Source organism: Oncorhynchus nerka, linkage group LG2 (assembly GCF_034236695.1).
Source record: "Oncorhynchus nerka isolate Pitt River linkage group LG2, Oner_Uvic_2.0, whole genome shotgun sequence".
Taxonomy (NCBI): Eukaryota; Metazoa; Chordata; class Actinopteri; order Salmoniformes; family Salmonidae; genus Oncorhynchus; species Oncorhynchus nerka.
The window spans coordinates 73,256,525-73,281,966 of NC_088397.1; the positions used below are offsets into that span (position 1 = coordinate 73,256,525).

Sequence of the window (25,442 nt, forward strand, 5' to 3'; positions counted from 1 at the left end):
TAACGGATCTGTTGAAATCGTGCAGAATAGCAGTCGCGTCCTCTATACGTAGTAAATTAATAATTAGGTCGAAAATGATTGAACTTTTGCAAAATTATAGTTATCATACAAAGAATAATGACAAGTATTTATATAAGACATTATGTTGTTTTTTAATGGTAAACTCTGTTTATTGTGTGCGTAGTCCTATCATTTATTGCACCGTACACAATTTTCTGTATGTTGTATCGCGGTAAAAGGCAGGCCCATTCTACTTAGGAGCACTTTTTATTATTATAATTTTTTATTAACAACAAATCAATACAGGAAGTACATGTGGGAACACAAGTATATATAAATAATATACAATGGACAATTGGGATAGTGGGTACAATATCACATTACACAATGACCTTAAGGGACATACATACACTCATTATTCTAACAGCTTTTTTGTTAGTATTAAATTGTCTTAAAATACAGTTCAATTTCTTTTTGTAAGGTAAGAAAAGGAGGAGCACTTGAAGCTTCCAAATCCAAATATTTACGCCCAGAGGAGCGTCACTGCGCATGTTGCACCCCTTAGAAGTTAGCTTCTCACCTAATCACCTGCTAATAGTATAAATGTGGCATTCCATTATAAGGCAAGCCAAGAGTGCAAGTATGGTATGGAATGGTATTTTATTTTACACTGGAAATTAACAGAGTAGGCGAAAAATAGTTCATTTATTCCTTTGTAATTAAGATATAGTCCTGAATTAGTCAGTAGAGAGTTAAAGTTACAATACAAAAGTTCAGACTGGACTCTAGTTTTATGGACACAATCAATATTTTTTCCTGCACAGTGCTATATTATACCATATAGTCTCCAGGGATATAGGATCCAGGGTCACCATGCAAACCATGTTTCAGAGCTGGTCATGGGTGCACCTCAGCCACGCTCAAGGTCCTAAACGATATCTTAACCGCCATCGATAAGAAACATTACTGTGCAGCCGTATTCATTGATCTGGCCAAGGCTTTCGACTCTGTCAACCACCACATCCTCATCGGCAGACTCGACAGCCTTGGTTTCTCAAATGATTGCCTCGCCTGGTTCACCAACTACTTCTCTGATAGAGTTCAGTGTGTCAAATCGGAGGGTCTGCTGTCCGGACCTCTGGCAGTCTCTATGGGGGTGCCACAGGGTTCAATTCTTGGACCGACTCTCTTCTCTGTATACATCAATGAGGTCGCTCTTGCTGCTGGTGAGTCTCTGATCCACCTCTACGCAGACGACACCATTCTGTATACTTCCGGCCCTTCTTTGGACACTGTGTTAACAACCCTCCAGGCAAGCTTCAATGCCATACAACTCTCCTTCCGTGGCCTCCAATTGCTCTTAAATACAAGTAAAACTAAATGCATGCTCTTCAACCGATCGCTACCTGCACCTACCCGCCTGTCCAACATCACTACTCTGGACGGCTCTGACTTAGAATACGTGGACAACTACAAATACTTAGGTGTCTGGTTAGACTGTAAACTCTCCTTCCAGACCCATATCAAACATCTCCAATCCAAAGTTAAATCTAGAATTGGCTTCCTATTTCGCAACAAAGCATCCTTCACTCATGCTGCCAAACATACCCTTGTAAAATTGACCATCCTACCAATCCTCGACTTTGGCGATGTCATTTACAAAATAGCCTCCAATACCCTACTCAACAAATTGGATGCAGTCTATCACAGTGCTATCCGTTTTGTCACCAAAGCCCCATATACTACCCACCATTGCGACCTGTACGCTCTCGTTGGCTGGCCCTCGCTTCATACTCGTCGCCAAACCCACTGGCTCCATGTCATCTACAAGACCCTGCTAGGTAAAGTCCCCCCTTATCTCAGCTCGCTGGTCACCATAGCATCTCCCACCTGTAGCACACGCTCCAGCAGGTATATCTCTCTAGTCACCCCCAAAACCAATTCTTTCTTTGGCCGCCTCTCCTTCCAGTTCTAAATTGGAAACACTTCTCCCTCACTAGCTTTAAGCACCAACTGTCAGAGCATCTTACAGATTACTGCACCTGTACATAGCCCACCTATAATTTAGCCCAAACAACTACCTCTTTCCCAACTGTATTTAATTAATTTATTTATTTTGCTCCTTTGCACCCCATTATTTTTATTTCTACTTTGCACATTCTTCCATTGCAATACTACCATTCCAGTGTTTTACTTGCTATATTGTATTTACTTTGCCACCATGGCCTTTTTTGCCTTTACCTCCCTTCTCACCTAATTTGCTCACATTGTATATAGACTTTTTTTTTTTTTTTTTTTTTTTTTACTGTATTATTGACTGTATGTTTGTTTTACTCCATGTGTAACTCTGTGTCGTTGTATGTGTCGAACTGCTTTGCTTTATCTTGGCCAGGTCGCAATTGTAAATGAGAACTTGTTCTCAACTTGCTTACCTGGTTAAATAAAGGTGAAATAAAAAATAAATAAAAAAACTTTTTGTATTTGTGTTTTTATAATTTTTTGCAAATGTATTAAAAATATAAAAAAAGGTATACCTTATTTATATAAGTATTCAGACCCTTTGCTACGAGACTCGAAATTGAGCTCAGGTGCATCTTGTTTCCATTGATCGTCCTTGAGATGTTTCTACAACTTGATTAAAGTCCACCTGTGGTAAATTAAATGAATTGGATATGATTTTGAACCACACACACCTGTCTATATAAGGTCCTACAGTTGACAGTGCATGTCAGAGCAAAAACCATGTCATGAGGTCCAAGGAATTGTCCTTAGAGCGCCGAGACAGGATTGTGTCGAGGCACATATCTGGGAAAGGGTACCAAAAATTGTCTGCAGCATTGAAAGTCCCCAAGAACACAGTGGTCTCCATCATTCTTTTATTGAAGAAGTTTGGAACCAAGGCCCTTCTCGAGGGAGAAGGGCCTTGGTCAGGGAGGGGACCAAGAACCCGATGGTGAATCGTGCACATCATGCTTTGGGGATGTTTTCTCAGGGACTGAGAGACTAGTTAGGGTTGAGGGAAAGATGAACGGATCAAAGTACAGAGAGATCCTTGATGAAGACCTGCTCCAGAGCACTCAGGACCTCAGACCGGGGTGAAGGTTCACCTTCCAACAGGACAATGACCCTACGCACATAGCCAAGACAACGCAAGAGTGGCTTCGGGACAAGTCTCTGAATGTCCCGCAGTGGCCCAGCCAGAGCCCGGACTTGAACCCGATCAAACATCTCTGGAGAGACTTGAAAAAATGTACAGTGACGGTCCCCATCCAACCTGACAGAGTTTGAGAGGATCTGCAGAGAAGAATGGGAGAAACTCCCCAAATACAGGGGTGCCAAGCTTGTAGCGTCATACCCAAGAATAGTAGAGGACGTAATCACTGTCAAATGTGCTTCAACAAAGTACTGAATAAAGGGTCGACATACTTATGTAAATGTGATATTTCAGTTTTACATTTTTTTATGCATTTATGCAAAAACGTTTTTGCTTTGTCATTATGGGTTATTGTGTGTAGATTGATGGGGGGAAACAATTTAATCCATTTAGAGTAAGGCTGTAACGTAACAAAATGTGGAAAAAGTGAAGAGCTCTGAATGCACTGTATAACCAATATGAAAAACACTATTGGATTAAGCTGATTGGCCACTTTAAGTGCCGCAAAATGAGAAGCGACACTCATTGGGGTGTAAACTGTGGATTTGGAAACTCGAAATGCTCCTGAGTGGAATGGACACCCCGCCCCCCTTTACTGCGACACGACGTTCAGGCAATTATGTCTGTCCAATTGAAAGAACATACTGCATTCAAGCTAATTTACCCTTTTTTGATTTTGTTAAAATTCTAAGTCCGCTAACATTTCCTAATAACATTTGACCATTTATATTATTATTTTTTACCATATTCATTGCGAGACTTTTGTTTTGAAGGGAACTCGCCGAGGTCAGGGCCTTTGTTCTTGCTTATTCTTACGGTTTTCTCAGAGGTGTATATTTTGCAATTGCACCACTCACACTATTTGATCAGTTGAGAGGCTCATTGTCCGTCCAATCATGAAGTTTCTTCTTCCTTAGAGGTGAAGTTGAAACCAGCGGGTTGAGCGAGTTTTACAGACATCATGTTGAAGTAGGCCAGCTTTGTGCGATCAAGTTAATTTATTTTTAACATAACGTTTGGTGCTTCTGTCATACCCTTTAAAATAAATAAAGATGCTGATCTTTATGGTGGCACCCTTGTTATTAAGTGACCGCGTGCTGTTTTACAAACTTACTCTGTGCAAACCAACAGACCACATACACAAAACACGTACATTCAGTTAAGGGTGCTTTAAAGCACAGATAATCTTCCCCTAACATGACAGGGCACTGGTATAATTTACTAAGAAATAAAAATGTGGATGTGTTGAGTACCCTTTGGTTGGACAGGCCTACATGTCAAATTAGCAATCAAGGAAAGGGCTAGTTGTTTTTTTTAAAGCATTGAAAGTGAAAATTATCAGCATTCATCGCTCTGCTATGGAATGATAACAATTAGCTGACCATACAGAATGCCTGATTTGAAATGACTCACTCATAAAAGACAAGCAGCCGTTTATATTTTATCTAAATACATATACATTATTTTCATAGCCAAAAGAGACATTGTCAAATACAGTAATGGTTTTAAGAAATTATGGATTATATTTCGAAAAAGTTCAGCAAGGCATTAGTGATGGGCACTATATAATCAAGCCTACGAAGAACTCGTTCCGAACTAAGTGGTGATGAACGCAAATTCGCTGCTGCGACGAAATATATACCGAAGACAAGTCTACTTCGACAATATAACACGCCAGTATACTTTTGGATTTGTGTTCGTAGAAATATCACGGGCGTTGGCTCTTTGTTGAAAAAACGACCCTAGTTAATTGTAAGAAAAACGTGCACTTATTGGAAGGCTTTATCCCCAGCTAGCTAGCTGGCTAACTAGCCGTAGAGCTAGGTTAGCTAGCTAACATCTTTTGGCTTCATACGTTTTCTGAACAGAATTGTAAGTGAATGGGTACCTTTTTACATATACGTATCTGCAACTTTAAGAGTGATTTATGTTGGTGGGTTTGTTAACGTTACTTGACTGCTAGGCATTTATTAATTGAATTTGTGGTTAACGCGTTAGTTGGGTAACTTTGCTATCAAATTATCCCACAACAAGTCGGCGTTCAGGCTAGCTTGCTCAACTAAACAAAGTTTTGGCCTCTTAAGTATGCTAACTAGTTGGCCAACTACATAACGTTAGTTAACTACCAAGTAAACCAAACACGACGCCAATGGTCGTAACTTCAAACTAGATAGGTAGTTAGTTGTTAGCCATTCATTGAATATTTGACGCCGGTTGGCTTAGTATCAGCGTATTCATGTCATCTGCCAGTACACCTTCTTTCAATTAGCTAGCTAACGGTAGTTACACATTTTAGTGAGTCAGCTTGACCCTTAGTAATTTAGATGGATACTTCCAGTTAATTGACTGTGTTAGCTTTAAATTATTTAGCTTGCCAACTAATGATCGCCAATTTCCTAGCATGCGAACGTTAGTTGGCTACCTAATTGCCATCATTAGTTCACTTGGTAACGTTAATCGCCACTTCGCTATGCCGCTCAGGTATGGATGGCTGACTTGTTGCCAGACCAGTTTAGTTTTTCAATTTCGTCTTGTCTGCTTTTAACTCCAGGCCACGTCGGAGACCTCGCGTTAATGTGCTAAGAAAGGCGATGTATTTCTCGAATGTAGCTAGTGGTGATATAGGCTTGATCTTTGCGTGTTGATATGGACTATTTTCTTGTAATTACTACGCAACCTACTATTAAAATAATGCCAGAATGATGTTTGCATATCCAGTCTTTATTCAGACTTTTCAGTGTCTTCCTCACCAATATAGAATTCACTCTCAGGGTTATGAATTTTTTACTTTTGGTAGATATAGTAGGCCTGTATGGGTTATTTCATAACAGTATGTCATTCTTTAACAGGTATACTACTAAGATCTTAAAACAGAAGTTATATATTGGTTTGGCCCCCTGACGGAGTCATGGAAAGGGATGCTTGTGTAGAGGTGCAGGAGAATGGTGACATCGAGGTGGTCAAGGAATCAACTGGACCATCCCCTTACAGATATACCAAGGTATTTTGGCGATGCATGGCTAATATAAATAGATGGCTGCGCACCTAGCAGCACAACTTTGTGGGTTAACATAATTTGTCTTCTTACAGGAAGAGCTTTTGGAGATAAAATATTTCCCAATCTCTAATGAAAGGCCAGACTGTCTTTTGGAAAAATTTGACAGGTGAGTGTTTTTTTAGATTGGGTCAAATTAGTCCAAAGTGTGACAAACACTTGTAGTTCTATGCCAACTCTTGAGTTGTTCCCTCTGGTTTAACTGTTGTTTTTTGGGGTGGGGGGGGGGGTGTCCAGTGATGGTGTGTGGGACCCTGAGAAGTGGCATGCTTCGCTGTACCCCACCTCGGAGTGCAGCTCTCCTGTGGATGGATATAAGAAGGACTTTGTGGATGATAGGATCCCTCTGAAACGTAGAATTGCAGGTAAATGAGTAATGTAGTATCATTTTCATAGCTGATATTCAAAGGACTGGCATACACATTTAAAACATACTCTATAAGGTTGAGGGCTTTTGAGCTCAAATTTGTACAGCTGTCCTTAGACACGCCACCTTGCTTACTCTTACTATTCTTTGTAGAATAAGCTATGACTCATTAGTGTGAATGTTGAATGCTAACTGTTTTTTGTGACACTGTTCTCAGATCCCCGTGAGCGACTAAAGGAGGATGACCTGGATGTGGTGCTCAGCCCACAGCGTCGTAGCTTCGGAGGGGGGTGCGTTGGCAATGCTTTGCCTGCACCCACCCGGCGCCCTGTCAGCCCCCTGGAGAATAAGGAGAATGAGAGTCTCCGGTTGGGTGTGGCGCGGCGCATCGGCAGTGGGCGCATCATGGCGGCCCGAGGGTTCGAAAGGGAGAGGGAACCCCGCGTGGAGAAGGAGCGAGACTTCAAGGATAAGAGGTTCAGGGTTAGTGTCTGTCTGCTGCTTCCTGAGCTGCATTCAATTCAAACAGAATGACCCTAAAGGGACAAATAGTTATCTGCATGTACCTACACACAAAATGGTTATTTCTTGTGCCTCAATGGGAGGCCTACTTCCTGCAGTAATAAATCTAAATGACAATCGTCAGGAGTTGTGTACACATTCCACTCTTTGCTCTCTTGAAATATTTCCCATGGTATTTAGCAGCCTGTTAGATTTGGCGTATACCAGTTCTTCTTCCCTTTCCTGCAGCGTGACTTTGGGGACAAGCGTGTGTTCAGTGAGAGGAGAAGGAATGACCTGGAGGAAGAGCCGGAGTGGTTCTCAGGGGGCCCGACCAGCCAATCAGAGACCATTGAACTCATTGGCTTTGATGACAAGATCCTGGAGGAGGACAAGCGCAGACCCAAACGCTCCAGGAAGAGGACAGACTCTGTGAGAGAAGGCAAGTCATGCTGCATCATATCACCATTGGAGATCATGGGAATTGGTGTCCCCCAAAAAGGTTGTCTGGTGGCTGGGTCCAATCTGGTGTGCGGGTGGTTTGAGTAAAAATTAACCCCATATACTTTAAAATGAGTACTGGGGGGTGGTGGTATCTGATGCAACATCAGATTCAATATTGTAGCTTCCATCAATGTAATTGTCTAACTTCAGTAGCCATTCAGCGATCAGTTTATCTTCAACCAGCAAGCTACCCCGATGGTTTGTTACGTGTTTATTCATTGTCATGTTTGCATTGTGTTCAGCAGTGGAATGTAACGGTGGGCTAGCAGAGGAGCATGTAGTGAGAGATTCTCACTCTACAGCAGACCAGGAGGTCCCTCACCCAGAGGTCCTACCAGAGCAGACATCAGGAGACTTTGACTTCAATGAGTTTTTCAACCTGGAGAAGACCATGCCAGGACTGGCCTCTGTAAGTCCTGGGCAGCACTGCATGTTTACGGTGTGTGTTTGGGGGCTATAAGGTGTGCACTGTGTTATACATCAACTTTAAATATACCATGCATTGGTCTGTAGTTGGCTACACATGGTCTTCTCATACACTGGAGGTTAGTTTCATGGTGTTATCACTTGGGACTTTTCTTTGTCTATTTGGATGAATGATGGTGGTATTGTCACCCTGTCAAGGACATTGTACTTTCTAAAATATTTTCTTGCTGTATTATGATAAAAAAAATTGCAGTGAAAGGTTGTAAGGGACCCAACCGGTTTCTCCTCCAGTGTGGTGGGTTTGTTGGTGTTCAGTCTAATGCAAATGTATGCCCATTGTGTTCCAGTTTATTACGTCACTTATTAGAATACCTTGCAAATTATTAGCAAAGGGAGCTCATTTCCCTATTTTATAGACATGGGATAGGGAAATAAAGCACAGATTCAATGAATGAAGGGTACACTACTGACAAAAAGCCTGATTGTGCACATGGACAGAGCCCTAAATGTAAGTGTCACACCCACCCTTTAGCAGTCTGCCACTCTGGACTACCAGCTTGCCTCTGTCCCTATGTTGCAGATGATAGAGGATGTTCTGGGTGAGGGCCCTGTGTCGGCCAGCCGTTTCAGCCGGTGGTTCTCCAGTAACCTGAGTCCTTCAGGCAGCCGCTCCTCCAGCCTGCGCTCCACCCCCCACGAGGAGCTGGAGAGACTGGCCGGTAAGGAAGGGGCACACTTCTCGCATGGTCCCAGATCTGTTTGCTGTCTTGCCAACTCCTGTGGTTATTAGCATGACAATGACATAGGAGTTGGCAAGACTGCACAAACTGATCTGGGACCAGGCTAGAATTGATCCCCGGGGAGGTGGGGGACTTCATTCCCTCCTTAGTTATGCCTTCTGTTTAATTTGATTATAGAAGCATAATTGAATAACATGAAATGCAATGCTGTTTTTTACATTGAGGACTAACACTTTTGTTATGGCCACAGATTAAGCCTAATCCTGAAATAAACACAAACTTAATTTGTCTAGGCAACTGCACCCTATTGTCTAAATTTGGGAAATTATTGGTTTACCCCTCCCTCCCTCAGGGCTGGACCCCCGCTGTACATCCCCTAGCCAGGGGGGCCCTGTCCCCTACTTCACCCCCATCCAGTCAGTGGAGTGTAGGGACAAGGTGGACATCCTGGAGCTGTTACACAAGGCCAAGATAGACTTGAAACCCCTCCTCTCCAGCCTCAATGTTAACAAGCAACGGCTACAGCAGAGCAGTGAGTTATCCTTTACATAACCAGTACCTAAATTCCACAATGTCAACTACAAGACTACTACAAAATTTGTCTTGTATAAAAATGGTTAGGTCTTGTGGCTAGTTCAGCATTTAAGACGAGAGTAATGGTTCGTAGGTTTTGGTGCATTGGTATGATGTGCATGTTTACATTGCCCTTCTGCCTTGTCACCCAGCTCACTCGGGCGTAGTTCTCTCTTTGGAGGAGGTAGAGGGGGGCCTGAAGGAGCTGAAAGTGGGCTCGGAACTTCACCACCAGATGCCACGAAAGGCCCATCAGCAGCAGGGAAGCATCGGTGGCGGAGGCAGCACCAGCAGTGGCACACCCTTCATGGCTGAGCACCTGGAGCGGGCTCTAACAGGCGGTGTAGGCCCCAGTGCAGGGCCCCCGTGTTCACGGACCAGAGACCCTGACATGTCCGCCTTTAACAAGTTGGTCAGCAGCATGAAGGCAAGTGGAACACTGCCCAGCCACCCCAAAGAAAACCAAGTGAACAGCAACGTAAGTGTGCCGCTCTCGGCTAATATTTAAAAAGCACTGATTCTCCTGTTGGTATGCTTCCAGCTGGATGTTTAAGCCCTAACTGCTTTGAGCTGCTTCAGGTAACCTAGAGTCTGGTAAACTGACCCACGTATGTTTTGCTGTGAGTGTGGCAAATGATGCATGAAAGCTAACATCCTAACCATTAAATCAAAACACCGAAGTCAGTACATCTGGGAAAGTGATGGGTATACATTTGTAAAGGAAAGTTCGAAGACTTCCTCTTTCGAGGGGTGTTCTGGATTCACCTGAACCTCGATGCAGTAACATGACAATCAAAGGATTGCATACAGATTTTCTTTACATTAACCCTGAACATTATACTTCATATCAAATTCTACTGGATTATCACTGTCCTGTTAGTTTTGTACCTTGGTGAATGTCTGTCACTTTGATCTATGGACATGGCGGTATATCTACATTCAGGACTTTCATTGCCTCTGGCTGAGACGAGACGTATTTTGCTCTTCTCCATCCCAATGGGAAAATGTTCAGATCGGACAATCAATTGTTGCTTTTTGTAACATAGGTTAATCTGTCGGACCAATGTTAGAATTATGTCAAATGTTATAGGGTGGGTTGCACCAACATGGAATATCTATTAAACTGGGTTCAAACAAGTTTTGGCTATTAATCTTGTTGCACCACGTTTTAAATTACATCCTTCCTCTATTACTAAGTTTAATTTTCACTTTAAACCTAGATACATTTTTAGCCTGTTGGTCAATGAATTTAAAAAAAATGTGTGTATATATATATATATATCTCAGATTGGAGATTATTTCTCAACTGCCACTTGAGGTGGTTTAACTGATAAAATGGCAGCATATCTACTGTGGAGAGACTAAAACGAGTTCCTCAGAGAATAGACCAGTTAAATCCCGTTGCGTTTTAGGATAATTAACTCGTTATTCAGTGGGCTATTTACGTGCCCATTTTGTACAATTGAATTGGGTTTTATGATATTCCCAGCCTTGGTACGAATCGTGTTATGCAACATGCTGTAACAGGCCTGATGACGCTAACATATTAGTGAAGTAGCATTAACGTTCGTTTTAACGTGCATTATTTATGCTTACTAAATATTGGGTCAAATTGTCCGTCATGGGGGTTATGGCGGCAGGTTAGCCTAGTGGTTAGAGCATTGGACTAGTAACCGGAAGGCTGCAAGTTCAAACCCCCGAGCTGACAAGGTACAAATCTGTCGTTCTGCCCCTGAACAGGCAGTTAACCCACTGTTCCTAGGCCATCATTGAAAATAAGAATTTGTTCTTAACTGACTTGCCTAGTTAAATAAAGGTTTTTAAAAATGGAGGGGGGAACTGCTGGGCAATCATCTCGCATATCTTCTGGGTGATGGGATCAATTCCCTTGGACGGAGGCCCCCCTCCGGCTCCGGTCTGAAATAGCCCCCGCCTTTCCTTTGCCGTGTCCTTTCTGGATTTGCTTTTGCTTTTTTCCAGCCCGCTTTAATTTGGGTCCCTCTTCCCTTTAGTCCATGTCAATCCATTTACATTTGTCGTATTAAATGGCCCAGGTGTCTTACTACTTTTTGGCAGTCGTGTTGGTTTTCTTTTTATCCTCCAGTACATTACTAAATTCCTCCATCAGCTCCGGCGATATTTTAAATTCTTTCATAAGCGGAGAAATTTGAACTTGGACTTTCCATGATCTTGGACTTGACATGATCAGGTGGCTAGCGGACAAATAAATGGCGTTAATGACAAATATTGTACGCTAGCTAGCTTGGTTTATAAACTAGAGTAGCTAACAAATTAGTTTTCTGTCTAGTACTGGCCAATAACATATTTTATTTCAAATCAGCCAACCCATGAGAACCTTTTACGATAGTTGCAGTAGTGCTAACATTAATTTGTTTATCAAGGAACAACAACTTTGTGGCCTCGTTTGGCAATTTGGCTAGCTACTTCGTTTCAATTCACGAAATACCTTATATTGGTGTAACATGTCACTAATCATTAGTTTAAAACTGTTAGTCATAGATTTACTGATCCAGATTTAAAATGAGGTGGTGCAACACATCTCTAATCATAAACTTAGATTAGCTCTAATCCTAGATTAATTTTAACCATGTTGGTGCAACCCACCCATAATGTCTTATACGTAACAATCTATGTTTTCCATTGGATGACCTCAGTTATTTCTAGTATTTTGATGTTAAAATGGGATGTGTAACACAAACTAACCAAAGCATATGTTGGCTTCTCAAATGACTGCCTCGCCTGGTTCACCAACTACTTCTCAGAGTTCAGTGTGTCAAATCGGAGGGCCTGTTGTCCGGACCTCTGGCAGTCTCAATGGGGGTGCCACAGGGTTCAATTCTCGGACCGACTTTCTTCTCTGTATATATCAACAATGTCTCTCTTGCTGCTGGTGTTTCTCTGATCCACATCTATGCAGACGACACCATTCTGTGTACATCTGGCCCCTCTTTGGACACTGTTAACCAACCTCCAAACGAGCTTCAATGCCATAGAACACTCCTTCCGTTGCCTCCAACTGCTCTTAAAAACAAGTGAAACTAAATGCATGCTCTTCACCTGATCGCTGCCCGCACCCTCCCTCCCAGCATCACTACTCTGGATGGTTCTGACTTAGAATATGTGGAAATCTATAAGTACCTAGGTGTCTGGCTAGACTGTAAACGCTCCTTCCAGACTCACATTAAGCATCTCCAATCCAAAATTAAATCTAGAATCGGCTTTCTGTTTCGCAACAAAGCCTCCTTCACTCATGCTGCCTAACAAACCCTCGTAAAACTGACTATCCTACCGATCCTTGACTTCAGCAACGTCATTTACAAAATAGTCTCCAACACTACTCGGACTGCATCCAATTTGCTATCAGAGTGCCATCAGTTTTGCCACCAAAGACCCATATACTACCCACCACTGTGACCTGTGTGCTCTCGTTGGCTGGCTCTCACTACATATCCGTCACCAAACCCACTGGCTCCAGGTCATCTATAAGTCTTCGCTAAGTAAAGCCCTGCCTTATCTCAGCTCACTGGTCACCATAGCAGCACCCACCTGTAGCATGCGTTCCAGCAGGTATATTGCACGGGTCATCCCCAAAGCCAACACTTCCTTTGGCTGCCTTTCCTTCCAGTTCTCTGCTGCAATGACAAACGAATTGCAAAAATCACTGAAGCTGGAGACTGATATCTCCCTCTAACTTTAAGCATCAGCTGTCAGAGCAGCTTAGATCACTGTACCTGTACACAGCCAATCTGTAAATTGCACACCTGACTACCTCATCCCCATATTATTACTTACGCTCTTGCTCTTTTGCACCCCAGTATCTACTTGCACATCTATCACTCCAGTATTAATGCTATATTGTAGTTATTTTTGCCTCTAGGGCCTACTTCTTGCCTACCTCTCCTCTTCTACATTTGCACACAATGTACATAGAATAATATTTTTATTTTGTGTTATTGACTGTTTGTTTGTAACTCTGTTTTTGTCGTTTTGCTTTATCTTGGCCAGGTCAGTTGTAAATGACAACTTGTGCTGAACTGGCCTACCTGGTTAAATAAAGGTCAAATAAATCAAATCAAAATGTATGCATCAGAAAATGCCCAGTGGGATGGATTGTGTGTCCACTACCAAGACGGCTGTCTGATTGCACCACCTTCCACCCCATTTACAGCTCAATCAGCCCTCGAACCCTGCTGTAGTGCCCCTGCCTGAAGCCACAGTGCCTACCCAACAGCACAAGAACATATTCCAGGTGTGTGTGGTTTGGGACTAGCTTGCATGTGGGATTTTGATAGTAAACTGTTGCATGAAAGGATGGCATTATTTTGTTTGTTTAGGAATGGAGGACTCTCTGATTAGTGCTTATTTTATGATGTCTGTGTTGGTCCCGTCTGAAATGTGTGTAAAACTGTTACAGGAGCTTCTGGGTGCACAGGGACCTCCCTGTAGAGGCTCCCCTTCACTCCTCCACAGCCTGCTGGGCAGCCCCAATGCCCCTCCACACCCTGGCCCTGGTCCTCAACACAGCCTGCTACAGCACAGGGGGCCCTCGCCTCCACTCTTCACACAGAGGGCTCCCTCTCCTGACTACTTCCATGGACGCATGCATCCTCCCACCGGTAGAGATTACTCTTTGGAAGCTAAGACTAGGTTGTGATCATTAGGGTATACCGTAGAAAACAAATGTTCAGAGTCTCTACCCTGCCCCTGTTTCAGGGCAATTTTCTTCCATTTGGTGCCTAATAACTACAGTGTAATTGAGTGACTGCTTTTGTCTTGTGACCTTTTCAGGTTACCCTGTTGGTCCACAGCCCATGATTGGGGAGCAGTTCCCAGAGATCCATAGATCCTTCAGCCCTGGTCCTGGACATGGACCCACCCTACAACAGCAACAACAGGTCAGAGATACTCTTGTCTATCAAATTGCCCAATGATGGGTCGGGCCAGGACGATACCAGTGTCTCAACTCATTAGTATCAAACTGCGTTAACTTCTTTAGGAAAACAACCCTAATATTTGTATCACATTATCATCCATTTTATTTTCAAAGCTATATAGGACACTATTTTACATACAACAGGTTTTAAAGGGCCTAAAGTCTGCTTTGTGTTTTCCTTTTTGTCATGGAAAAATTGATACTGGTATCATCCCGGCCCTAATTTTGGGACAGTAACACTTTTCTGAAGTAGGGCTGGGCGACATATCAAATTTGTTTTTGTGAAAAATTCCAAATGCCTGTATCGCAAGGTTTTTATGAACATTTATGTCCACTTGTTCTCATGGCTTGTCTCCTTGTGTACTGTGTCCCTTTCCACACATGCACTAAGCCCCTCTCTGCCACTCAAAACAACAAATATTAAAGATTACTACTTCCTCACTGACAACAAGTAGTTTCAACTTGCAATTTGAGGGTTTGGTCAAACAGACTTCATATAGACACCGAAACAACATTGAGCCATTTATTTGACTGTAATCTATATTTTTATGTCTCAACTGAGAGCATACCCTACTAAAACTGGAGTATTAATGAAAAGGGTTTCTAGAAAATTAATGCTCTGTTTCTAGGGCTGTAACTATTCACCGCTACGCATCGGTTCCCGATTCCAATGTTTAAGATTGGACTGCATCGGTGCGCATACTCCAAACTGATCTAAATGTAGCAAGCATCGATGAGATAATCCGTTCAAACATTGGGAATCGCCAATTATCTTTTTTTTTAAACGTTGCTCAAATGACTTTCTTCTATCTGAAAGTGATAGTGTTGTGGCTAGATTAGGGGCCTACAGTACAGACACTCCTCCAGCTCATGAGCTCCAGCAGCAGATTTTTATTTAGAATAGAAAATGAACGTGTTTATGCAACATCTTAGTATATCGAAACCTATCACTTCGATTTGTTCTCGAATCACACTGAGTCCTTTCAGACTAAAATGTACCGTTCCTGTATTGGAGCCCTTGTATCTAGATCAGCGGAGGCTGGTGGGTGGAGTTGTAGGAGGATGAGCTCTTTGTAATAAATGGAATCCAATGTGGCTTCTGTATGTTTGACACAGTTCCATTAGAATGAGCCTGTCCTCCTATATCTCCTCCCACCAGCCTTTCCTGCTCTAGATGCATATCGAATAGTCTTAAAATGGAAAGATTCACATCCCTATCAGTTTTACTCGAGCAGCATTTTCCACGTACTGTTACGTGCTAGCTGTAGTCTGTTTTTATAAATGTGCATTGAGTAGGGCTGGTGACGGTATTATCGGCAGTCATGAGTCAGGACCGCAGTAAAATTCTGTGTGACCATTGAGTCATAGTAATCTCTTATGCACTCTGGACATACATTGGTAGCTCCCAACTCGCTAATGACCATTAGGTCGCTAATGGCCTGCTACTCGGGGCTGTATAGACCATCTGACATAAATACAATTGAAAATCGCATGAAACCCTTATCAAAGCAATATGTATGTTTAGAACGCCCCTCATTGTGATCAATTTGAACAAAGAAATTTAACAGCAGGTTGAAACTGGAACATGGTCGTTGGGGATGTTTCGAAGCCTAACAATACGAAATGGACCGTGCGTTATATGATTCATTCTAAACAACCATAAGCATACTAGTTTATGCACATGCGTAGGCCTGTGAGCCCAAGCCCCTCCAAAAAGACTGAATTAAAGTGATTGTGCCATTATACAATACATAGCCTACCGCATATTACGCATGGCAGAAAAATATAAAATTTATTTTAAGATTTCATTGTTACATTGGTCTAGCATATCCTAATTTGTTCAATATGCGTTTTCGCCTTTGACTGCTTACTGGATGGACTGCTTACCTAATGCTACGCTCCAAACTTTCTATCCATGAGTCTAGAAGAGAACTTCTAGGTGTAGGTGATGCTGTTGGTTCATTGCTTGTTCAGGGCAGTTAAGCCTACAATTAGAGTGAATTTATACTCTCATAATTAATAGGCTGATTAACTTTTGCTATAGAATATTTAACAACCGTGCCTTTTAGGGATGCATGATATAACTGAATTGGCCGATTTTTGGCTAAAAATGCTGGCCTCAGCCCGATGTCTAGTTTAACGCCGTCGTAAAAGAACTGATGTCAAAGCTGCCGTGCGTACCTACAGTGGAAGTCGGACGTTTACATAGACCTTAGCCAAATACATTTCAACTCAGTTTTTCACAATTCCTGACATTTAATCCTAGTAAAAATTCCCTGTCTTTGGTCAGTTAGGATCAACACTTTATTTTAAGAATGTGAAATGTCAGAATAATAGGAGAAAATTATTTCTTTCTTTCATCACATTCCCAGTGAGTAAGAAGTTTTACATACACTCAATTGGTACTTGGTAGCATTGCCTTTTTTAAATGGTTTAATTTGGGTCAAATGTTTTGGGTAGCCTTCCACAAGCTTCCCACAATAAGTTGGGTGAATTTTGGCCCATTCCTCCTGACAGAGCTGGTGTAACGGAGTCAGGTTTGTAGGCCTCCTTGATCGCACACGCTTTTTCATTTCTGCCCACACATTTTCTATGGGATTGACATCAGGGCTTTGATTGCACAACTTTGGAAGTATGCTTGGGGTCATTGTCCATTTGGAAGACACACTTCCTGACTGATGTCTTGATGTTGCTTCAATATATCCACATTTTCCATCATGATGCCATCTATTTTGTGAAGTGCACCACTCCCCCCTGCAGCAGAGCACTCCTACAACATGATGCTGCCACCCCCGTGCTTCACGTTTGGGATGGTGTTGTTCGACTTGCAAACCTCCCTTTATGGCCAAACAGTTCTATTTTTGTTTCATCAGACCAGGGGACATTTCTCCAAAGAGTACGATATTTGTCCCCATGTGCAGTTGCAAACCGTAGTCTGGCTTTTCTATGAAGGTTTTGGAGCAGTGGCTTCTTCCTTGCTGTGCAGACTTTCAGGTTATGTCGAAATGGGACTCGTTTTACTGTGGATAGATACTTTAGTAACCATTTTCTTCCATCTTCACAAGGTCTTTTGTTGATTTGCACTTTGCACCAAAGTACTTTAATCTCTAGGAAACAGAACACGTCTCCTTCCTGCGCGGTATGACTGCTCCGTGGTGTTTATACTTGCGTACTATTGTTTGTACAGATGAACGTGGTACCTTCAGGCGTTTGGAAATTGTTCCCAAGAATGAACTAGACTTCTGGAGGTGTACACTTTTTTTTTGAGGTCTTTGCTGATTTATTTTGATTTTCCCATGATGTCAAGCAAACAGGCACTGAGTTTGAAGTTAGGCCTTGAAATACATCCACAGGTACACCTCCAATTGACTCGAATGATGTCAATTAGCCTATCAGAAGCTTCTAAGGCATGACATAATTTTCTGGAATTTTTCAAACTGTTTAAAGGCACAGTCAACTTAGTGTATGTAAACTTCTGACCCACTGGAATTGATACAGTGAAATAATCTAAACAATTGTTGGAAAAATGACTTGTCATGCACCAAGTACATGTCCTAACCGACTTGCCAAAACAGTGTGGTTGAATAACGAGTTTCAATGACACTTCGGTTGAATGTGAACTGCTGACTTCAACTGTATATAACGTAGGTAGATGACAATGACGGCACAAAAATATAGCGATACATGTGCAACACAGCATTCCTAACCTAGCCCACAATGTCTGCTGTGTGGATCGAGTGGTCATTTGAAGGAGTAAGAGCATTTCAGTGAGATGGCGAAATCCATTAATGCAGAGATAATGGAGTTCCTTGCCCTTGACAAGCAAAACCGCCTGTCGTGGTTGACGTTCGCTTTCGTTGACTGGTCGCGCACTGGTACACACTACCAAGTAGATGCTATTTTTCAGATGTTGCCCTACCGGAGATGCATAGTATTGTTGAAACGCACATCCATGAGCTACTTGCTATTGGCGTCGCTGCTATTAACTTCATGACTGACATTAGGACAAGCGATGTCTGCCCCATGAGCATGCCGAGTCCGACAGCACAGTGGGTCGACAAGGATTTGGTAGTGAAGAAAGCCGTATTGCTTTCTCAAGAATGTGTTGGTTCTCTTGCTGCTGAGGATGTTTGAAACATGAACGCGCTCCATTCAAACAATTGACTCACCAAATTAACAAAACTGCGTCTGCTGCAGACGTCATGGCATTAATGCTGGCTCAACAAAACCTGACAGTCTGTTGGCATAACTTGGAAAGGTTCTCTACCAGAGTTCTCGCTGAGCTGCTACTGTGTTGCCTCCATGCTCAACGCTAGGTACAAGAACCACTACTTCGATGCAGACACAGGGTTTACATGAGAAATTAGATGCAGGTGGAAATGGTCAGTGCGCACAGAGGGAGAGGCCACGGATCGACTGAGCTGAAACTTCACTGCTTGATATGTATGATGAAATCCTGGTTGAGACTGAACAAATTATCAATGAAACAGCACAGCAAGTAAGTGAAATGTTTTACTGGTAATGGGACATGCGTAAATGCTTACAAAATAGCTCTTTGGTGTGTCAACTATTTAACTGTACTAGAATGCTTAAGGCTGCTAAAAATATATATATTATTTTGGCAAGGAATATTGCTTACGGTCAAATGTCATATCGGTGCATCTCATCTTTCTTTCCTTCCTCCAGCACGCAGAGAGGGGGCCTGTCAACAGTTTAATGAAATGTTTTGTTGTGAGAACCATGTTACTATCAATGTTCGCAAACGGATTTCACATGGTTTCTCAAATTAAGCACTGGGTAAATGCAGGAACCAGGTTGGAGAGCCAATGGCATGCAGAATATCATCTGTAGCGCAGCGAGAGGCTGCATGCGCCTCAAACGGTTGATGCTGTGGAGTGAAATAACCAGAGTAGCCTGAAACTAACCCGCAGGAAAGCGGCTTCCATTTATTATTGGAGTGCGTGTTTATTTAAAGAAGTTTTTCCCTATTCCTTCCCACTTTATAATGGGCCATTTTAAATCTAAACTTATTTTACATTTTAGTAAATACAAGATTAACATTTAGAATGGTGAAAATGTTTACTTGATGAAACAGCTGTGCAGTCTGAGGCAAAGAACGGAGTAAGCTTTTTTTGCTACTTTCTCAAATCTACAGCCTATCATGCAGCCTAAAGATTGTCTTATACATTCTAAGTATTGTGTTTTAATTTCTATGTCACAACTAAAGTAGCCAACTAACTCTAAATCTAGTTTATAGGCCCTGTTTCAGATGATTACTTTTACACTCAACCTAGCCACTTCATATGCACACGTATTTTATTCAGGTAGGTTGAATTACATTTTCCTTTGTATTAAATAATGGCATGAGACTTGTGTGGATCTTGTCTGCTAAATGAAATTAATGTTCTTGTTTCTTTAGACATGCCTAAAATAAATAATGGATTTATTCTGACGGTGTATATTAAATAGATTTTTTTTTGAAGTAATATTCCCAAGGCACGCATCAGGGCTTCTATGCATGGCGGCCTGGAGATGCTAAGTGTGTCAATTAATGGTCAATTTCGGTGAGACGGGCAGTCTTTTGTATGACAATAGCCGGCTGACAATTTCATGACCGCCCTAGCAATGAGCATAAAAATAACCATTTGTATAAGGAATTGCCAACTCATTTTGAGAAACAAGCATCTTTTCCAGGTAGGTTACTTGATTTCAATATCTAAAAGTGGACAGGCTAGCATGCTGCTCAGTTGGAAACGTACAGGACACTTTAAACTGTACTACCTAGGGATGTTAACTGTTTGTTGCTGAAAATTGTGCATTTAGTGTTCAGACACCTTGATTTTTCCACATTTTGTTACATCAGTATTCTAAAATGGATTAAATTATTTTTTGTCAAGTCTACACACAATACCCCATAATAACAGAGCAAAAACATTAATTTGTTAGCATATTAAACTCGTAGTTGCGCTCCGGTGCGTCCTGTTTCCATTGAACATCCTTGATGTTTCTACAACTTTTATTGGCATCCACCTGTGGTAAATTCAATTGATTGGACATGATTTGGAAAGGCACATGTCTATATACGGTCCCACAGTTGACGGTGCATGTCAGAGCAAAAACCAAGTCATGAAGTCGCAGGAATTGTCTGTTGCTCTGACAGGATTATGTTGAGGCCCAGATCTGGGGAATGGTACCAAAACATTTCTGCAGCATTGAAGGTCCCCAAGAACACAGTGGCCTCCATCATTCTTAAATAGAAGTTTAGATCCTCCTAGAGCTGGCTGCCTGGCCAAACTGAGCAATCTGGGGCGAAGGGCCTTGGTCAGGGAGGTGACCAAGAACCTTATGGTCAAACTGACACAGCTCCAGAGTTTTTCTGTGACGATAGGAGAACCTTCCAGCAGGACAACCATCTCTGCAGCACTCCACCAATCAGGCCTTTATGGTGGCGTTGCCAGACAAGAGTCCAGTCCTCAGAAGGCACATGACAGCCTGCATAAAGACTCTCAGACCATAATCTAGATTCTCAGGTCTGATGAAACCAAGATTGAACTCTTTTGCCTGAATGCCAAGTGTCCTGTCTCGAGGAAACCTGGCACCATCCCTATGGTGAAGCGTGGTGGCAGCATCATGCTGTGGGGATGTTTTTCAGTGGCAGGCACTGGGAGAAATTGCTTCGTGGCAGTTTGGAGCTCTTTAGTGAGCATTGCAGCCAAGGACAGACAACTTTTACGTGCTTCAGCACTCTGTGGTCCCGTTCTGTGAGCCGTTATTGCTCCTAGATATTTCTACTTCACAATAACAACACTTACAGTTGACCGGGGCAGCTTGAGCAGGCCTGAAATTTGACGAACTGACTAGTTGGAAAGGTGGTATCCTATGACGGCCACTTTGACAGTCACTAAGCTCTTCAGTAAGGCTGTTCTACTGCCGGTGTTTGTCTATGGAGATTGCATGGCTGTGCTCGATTTTATTTATATATATATTTTAAAAAATACACCCAACAGCGAGTGTGGCTGAAATAGCTGAATCCACTCATTTGAAGGGGTGTCCACTTATGTACGTATTTGGATTTACATGTGTGGTTGTCCTACTACGACTCGGGAAAACATGGAGTTTATTAGGCTACAGATTTAAATGTTATGATGAACCTCACAAGTTGGTGAAAGTGCACAGTGAGTGATCTTTCCCGAAAAGTATTGAGGGTCTTATTCTGGTGACATGATTGCACCTATCCATAAACTCATGTAGGCTGGTCTACCTGCACTAGATCTGCAAGCTGTTGGGTGGCGTGTACATGCCAAGAGTGGGCACATTTGCTATTTTAACGCAACATTTTTTTGTGTCCACTATCGAGTTGAAAATGCGATGGAAACATATTGAACTTACATGAAGTGTTAAGTACCTTTTTTTTGGGGGGGGCACTGTCATCACGTATTGCTTTTCATCCACAAGTCAGTATGGTGGAACCACTGGTGGGGAAAAATATTTGTTTTATTTTACAGATTTCAGAATTTTCATATCTGTTGCAAATTGTATGGAAACCTAGCTATTGTCAATGAAGGTATGCCAACTGCAACCTTTTTAGATGAGTGTAAAAACTGGTGGTAGATGAATGCTTTCTTCTCTGGCTCCAGATGAGGGTGCTGTCCATGGCTGTTGACCAGGCTGACCGTCAGGCGCTGATCATCCAGCAAGACCTGGCTCTCCATGCCCACCACGCCTTCCAGACAGGTTACAACAAACCGCCTCCAAACAAGGCCTACCAACACAACAGGTGACTTTCACTTGTAGCTTTTAAGCAGGGATTGAATTATACAATGACTTGGTGCCCAACATTCATCTTTTTTAATTATGGGGGGCCCTTGATATTATTCTTCTTTTTATAGGGGTTTCGATCCCTCCTGTAATTCCGAACTTGGTTTCAGGTATCAATTGTGTACTGTGTGTTCTCCAGACAAACCAGGATGAACCGATCCCCTGGTCCAGGCCCTCATCCTGCAGGCAGAAACTCCCCTTGCAACACTGTCACCAGCATGGTACGTTGAAAGGTTGTCGGTCATATTCATTAGGCACAAAACAGACTGGTAGGGGACTACCTCTGTGCAAATGAATGTGACCCTGTTCAATCACTCCGCTGAATCAAACCAGATAGTGGTTTCAGGAAATAAGTGCTTTTTTGTTGAACTGTCCAACTCTTCCTATGCACAGTATATTAAATATATAATTTGAAATATTGTAACTACAACTCAATTTTTGACCAACTGTCTGGTTTGTTGCATGTTACCTTTTTTAATGCCCTCATATAACTCAAAGTAATGTAACTACTGGTTCTTGTCTGTTGTACAGCTTTCGCCATCTTTCGTGCCCACGTCTGTGATCCGTAAGATGTACGAGACAAAAGAGAAGAGTCGAGATGAGCCAGGTAGTCGTCCAGACAGCAAGGAGGGTCACTCCCAAGGCCACTCTCAAGAGGGTATGTTCACATACTGCTGTTTCATGTATGTATTTAAAATGTTTTGTCAATTTAGGTTTGCATGTCCGTAATGACGTTGTTTGGAGAAGGCGTTCTCGGTTAACTAGTCTGGTGTATTTTGGGCTTGTAATTTTTGCACAATAAATCAAATTAAAAAACACGTGGTAGTGAACTAGTACTCTAGTCAGGTGGATGAATGCCCTTGTCGCCGCACTTAACTTGTCTGTTCCTGTCTTGTCAAATGTAGTGTTTGTGTTCCTGTGTTACAGACAGTAGCTCTCCCAGCTCCTTCCTGGATGGGATGAATGGTAGTGGTTCTCAGTCTGGAGGGGTAAAGGCCTGCTCCACCCCCCTGTCCTCCCACTCCCAGGCTCGCCAGCACGCCCAGGAGCGTCCTAGGCCAGGCTCCGCTGGGCACCACACCCCCACCCTGGTGTCCCCCAGGTCTGTCTCTCCCTTCCCCCGTCCAATCTACCCAGTACCGCTGCTATCCCATGGACATGTGCCCATGGTGCGCCCTACTCTGCCCCAGCTCCACCCCAGCGTGCTGCAGAGGATGCTGGCCCAGGGCATCCAGCCACAGCAGCTTGGCCCGGCTCTGATGCAGGCAGGTTAGTACAAGTCCACTCTTGATTACATTGTATTTGTTTCAAACTGATCTACAAATCACAGTTCACAAAATAACTAGTTATTTTGTGATCAAGATGAGTAATTCTGTCCCTCGTTTGCGCAAACACGCTAATTGCCTTTGTTAAGCCAGGGGTTCTCTGTGTGGTCCTGGTTCTGTGGACAGATCTCCATAATACAATTTAAAGTGAATTTATTCATAAAATTTTAATAAAATAATTAAACAAATTGGTTAAGGGATCTGAGAAATAAATTGAGGGGGTAATACAATTTCAGATTATTAATCTATATTTTATGTTCTTAACCCTAGGCAACATGGGTCTGGGAAGGTCACTTGTTGGTATCCACAGTACTCAAGCAATTATACATTTTCCAACCTATTACTACTTGTACTCTGAAGTGGATGGAAATTGCTGAGGTGCTCATTGAAATCTTTCTTCATCCTAGGCATATTTCCACAACATGTTGACCTCTCACAGCTTCAGGGGTTGCCCTCTACCCTACTCGGACAACCCCTCTACCCCCTAGGAGCAACGGGACATCCCCTCTTACTTCCCAGAGCCAGCAATCCCATGCAACTAGCGCTCATGCAGCAGCAACAACAGAGACCGAGTGAGTGGCATTTTCAGTTCAGTCTGTCATTGTTATTATTCAACAAGTTCAACAACTCCATCTTTAACCTATTTTGCATATGTTATACTAATGTTCATGCACAGTCTAAAAGATGCAGGGAGATGAGGGTACTTAATGGATCTAGCTTTATGACATGGGTTTGCCAATGTTCCTCATGGCATTCACTGACAAATTTCATTTTCTCTCAGTGCATCCAACAGTCCCAGGCCACCAGTCACAGAACCACGGCCCTCATCGGACAAACCACTCCCAGCAACGTGTGGGTAGCCCTCCTGGTGTGGGGGGAGCTGGCCTGGCCAAGTGGTTTGGCTCAGACGTGCTGCAGCAGTCCCTTCCTTCCATGCCTGCTAAAGTCATAAGTGTAGACGAACTCGAGTTTGGGCCCTCAGGCGTTTCATACAACCAGAATTCTGGATAAAGCAAGACTTAAATTTCCCCCTCCCTTCACCTCCCTGTTAGTGAAAATGTGGTCTTTAATTTCTAAGACTAACAGATCCTGGAGAACGAACAATACGTGTCCATGTTTTGTCTTAAACCTTGAAGTCACTGGTAGAGTATCGAGGCCTAAACTCAAAGAAAGGGAAGGATGAGTTGTGGAAGATTTCCTTTCTGCAGCGTATTTGTTTTGGGGTATTTTTTTGCAATAAAGATGAAGTAACATGAGCCCAAAACTGTACAGACCGTGGGAATAGATATTCTTCTTCCTGTACATATTTTTTTTCTTGTTAAGGGGAAGGTTGTATCCTGCTGTTTTTAAGTGAAAACTGCCACAGTCAGATGGAGTAGCTACCAAGTGAAGCAAGGATTGTCATGTCCTGGTAGTTTTATTTCTCCCACCTTCCCCATGGATTTGAACTGCACTGAGAAAGGGGCTAATGCAAGTTCAATACCCATGTTTGATTGTGGAGTTGATCTTGAGTGTTCCCTTCAAAAGATGTCCTCCCTATGGCTGGGTCAGTTGGTGTCCCTGCCTGCCCTCTGTCTGGAGAGGTGGCTGGTGCTTACAGGAAGCCCCCAGGGGGAGCAGCAAGTGCTGGTTGTGCCTTTCGCTCTCTGATTCTCAGTTCTTCTTTCTGTGATTCCTTGCATCCTATCCAGTTGCTTGTCTAAGATCCCTCCCCTCTGACATTCTTCTCCAATGTGCTTTGAAAAGGTAGAGGATCTAAGGAAAGATGTCTAAAAGAGCCCCCAGCCTTCTTTTTTTTTTTTTTTTTTACTGCAACCCTCTTGACCCCCCCCCCCCCCATTCCTTCAGTCACTGGAAAAGAAGCACTGCTCTGAATCATGATATATATATTTTTTTCTTTGTGGGGTTGGTAAGGATTCAGTTTATGGTAATGTGCTATTAAGTTAAAAGCACAAATAGAATGAATAAATAATGTTCAATAAAGAATTCATAACTTGCTTTGTTTATTTGTAAGAATTGAACTAA

The 25,442-nt window shown here is 42.6% G+C and overlaps 1 protein-coding gene across 2 annotated transcripts; it reads left to right on the forward strand.

Moving 5' to 3' along the window:
- The first annotated feature begins 4,729 nt into the window (after positions 1-4,729).
- eif4enif1 (eukaryotic translation initiation factor 4E nuclear import factor 1) lies at positions 4,730-25,414 on the forward strand. Of its 2 annotated transcripts, none has more exons than XM_029681513.2 (19): positions 4,730-5,026; positions 6,004-6,155; positions 6,245-6,318; positions 6,447-6,574; positions 6,794-7,059; positions 7,327-7,519; positions 7,824-7,990; positions 8,588-8,726; positions 9,100-9,279; positions 9,473-9,798; positions 13,510-13,590; positions 13,756-13,957; positions 14,130-14,236; positions 21,912-22,051; positions 22,232-22,313; positions 22,624-22,750; positions 23,020-23,361; positions 23,825-23,989; positions 24,199-25,414. In XM_029681513.2, the coding sequence occupies exons 2-19, from the start codon at positions 6,063-6,065 to the stop codon at positions 24,426-24,428; spliced, it is 3,042 nt and encodes a 1,013-aa protein (XP_029537373.1). In that variant the 5' UTR covers positions 4,730-5,026; positions 6,004-6,062; the 3' UTR covers positions 24,429-25,414. The 2 variants fall into 2 exon arrangements, with proteins under 2 accessions (XP_029537373.1, XP_029537381.1); XM_029681521.2 differs by having other exon boundaries at positions 7,827-7,990.
- The last annotated feature ends 28 nt before the right edge of the window (positions 25,415-25,442 follow it).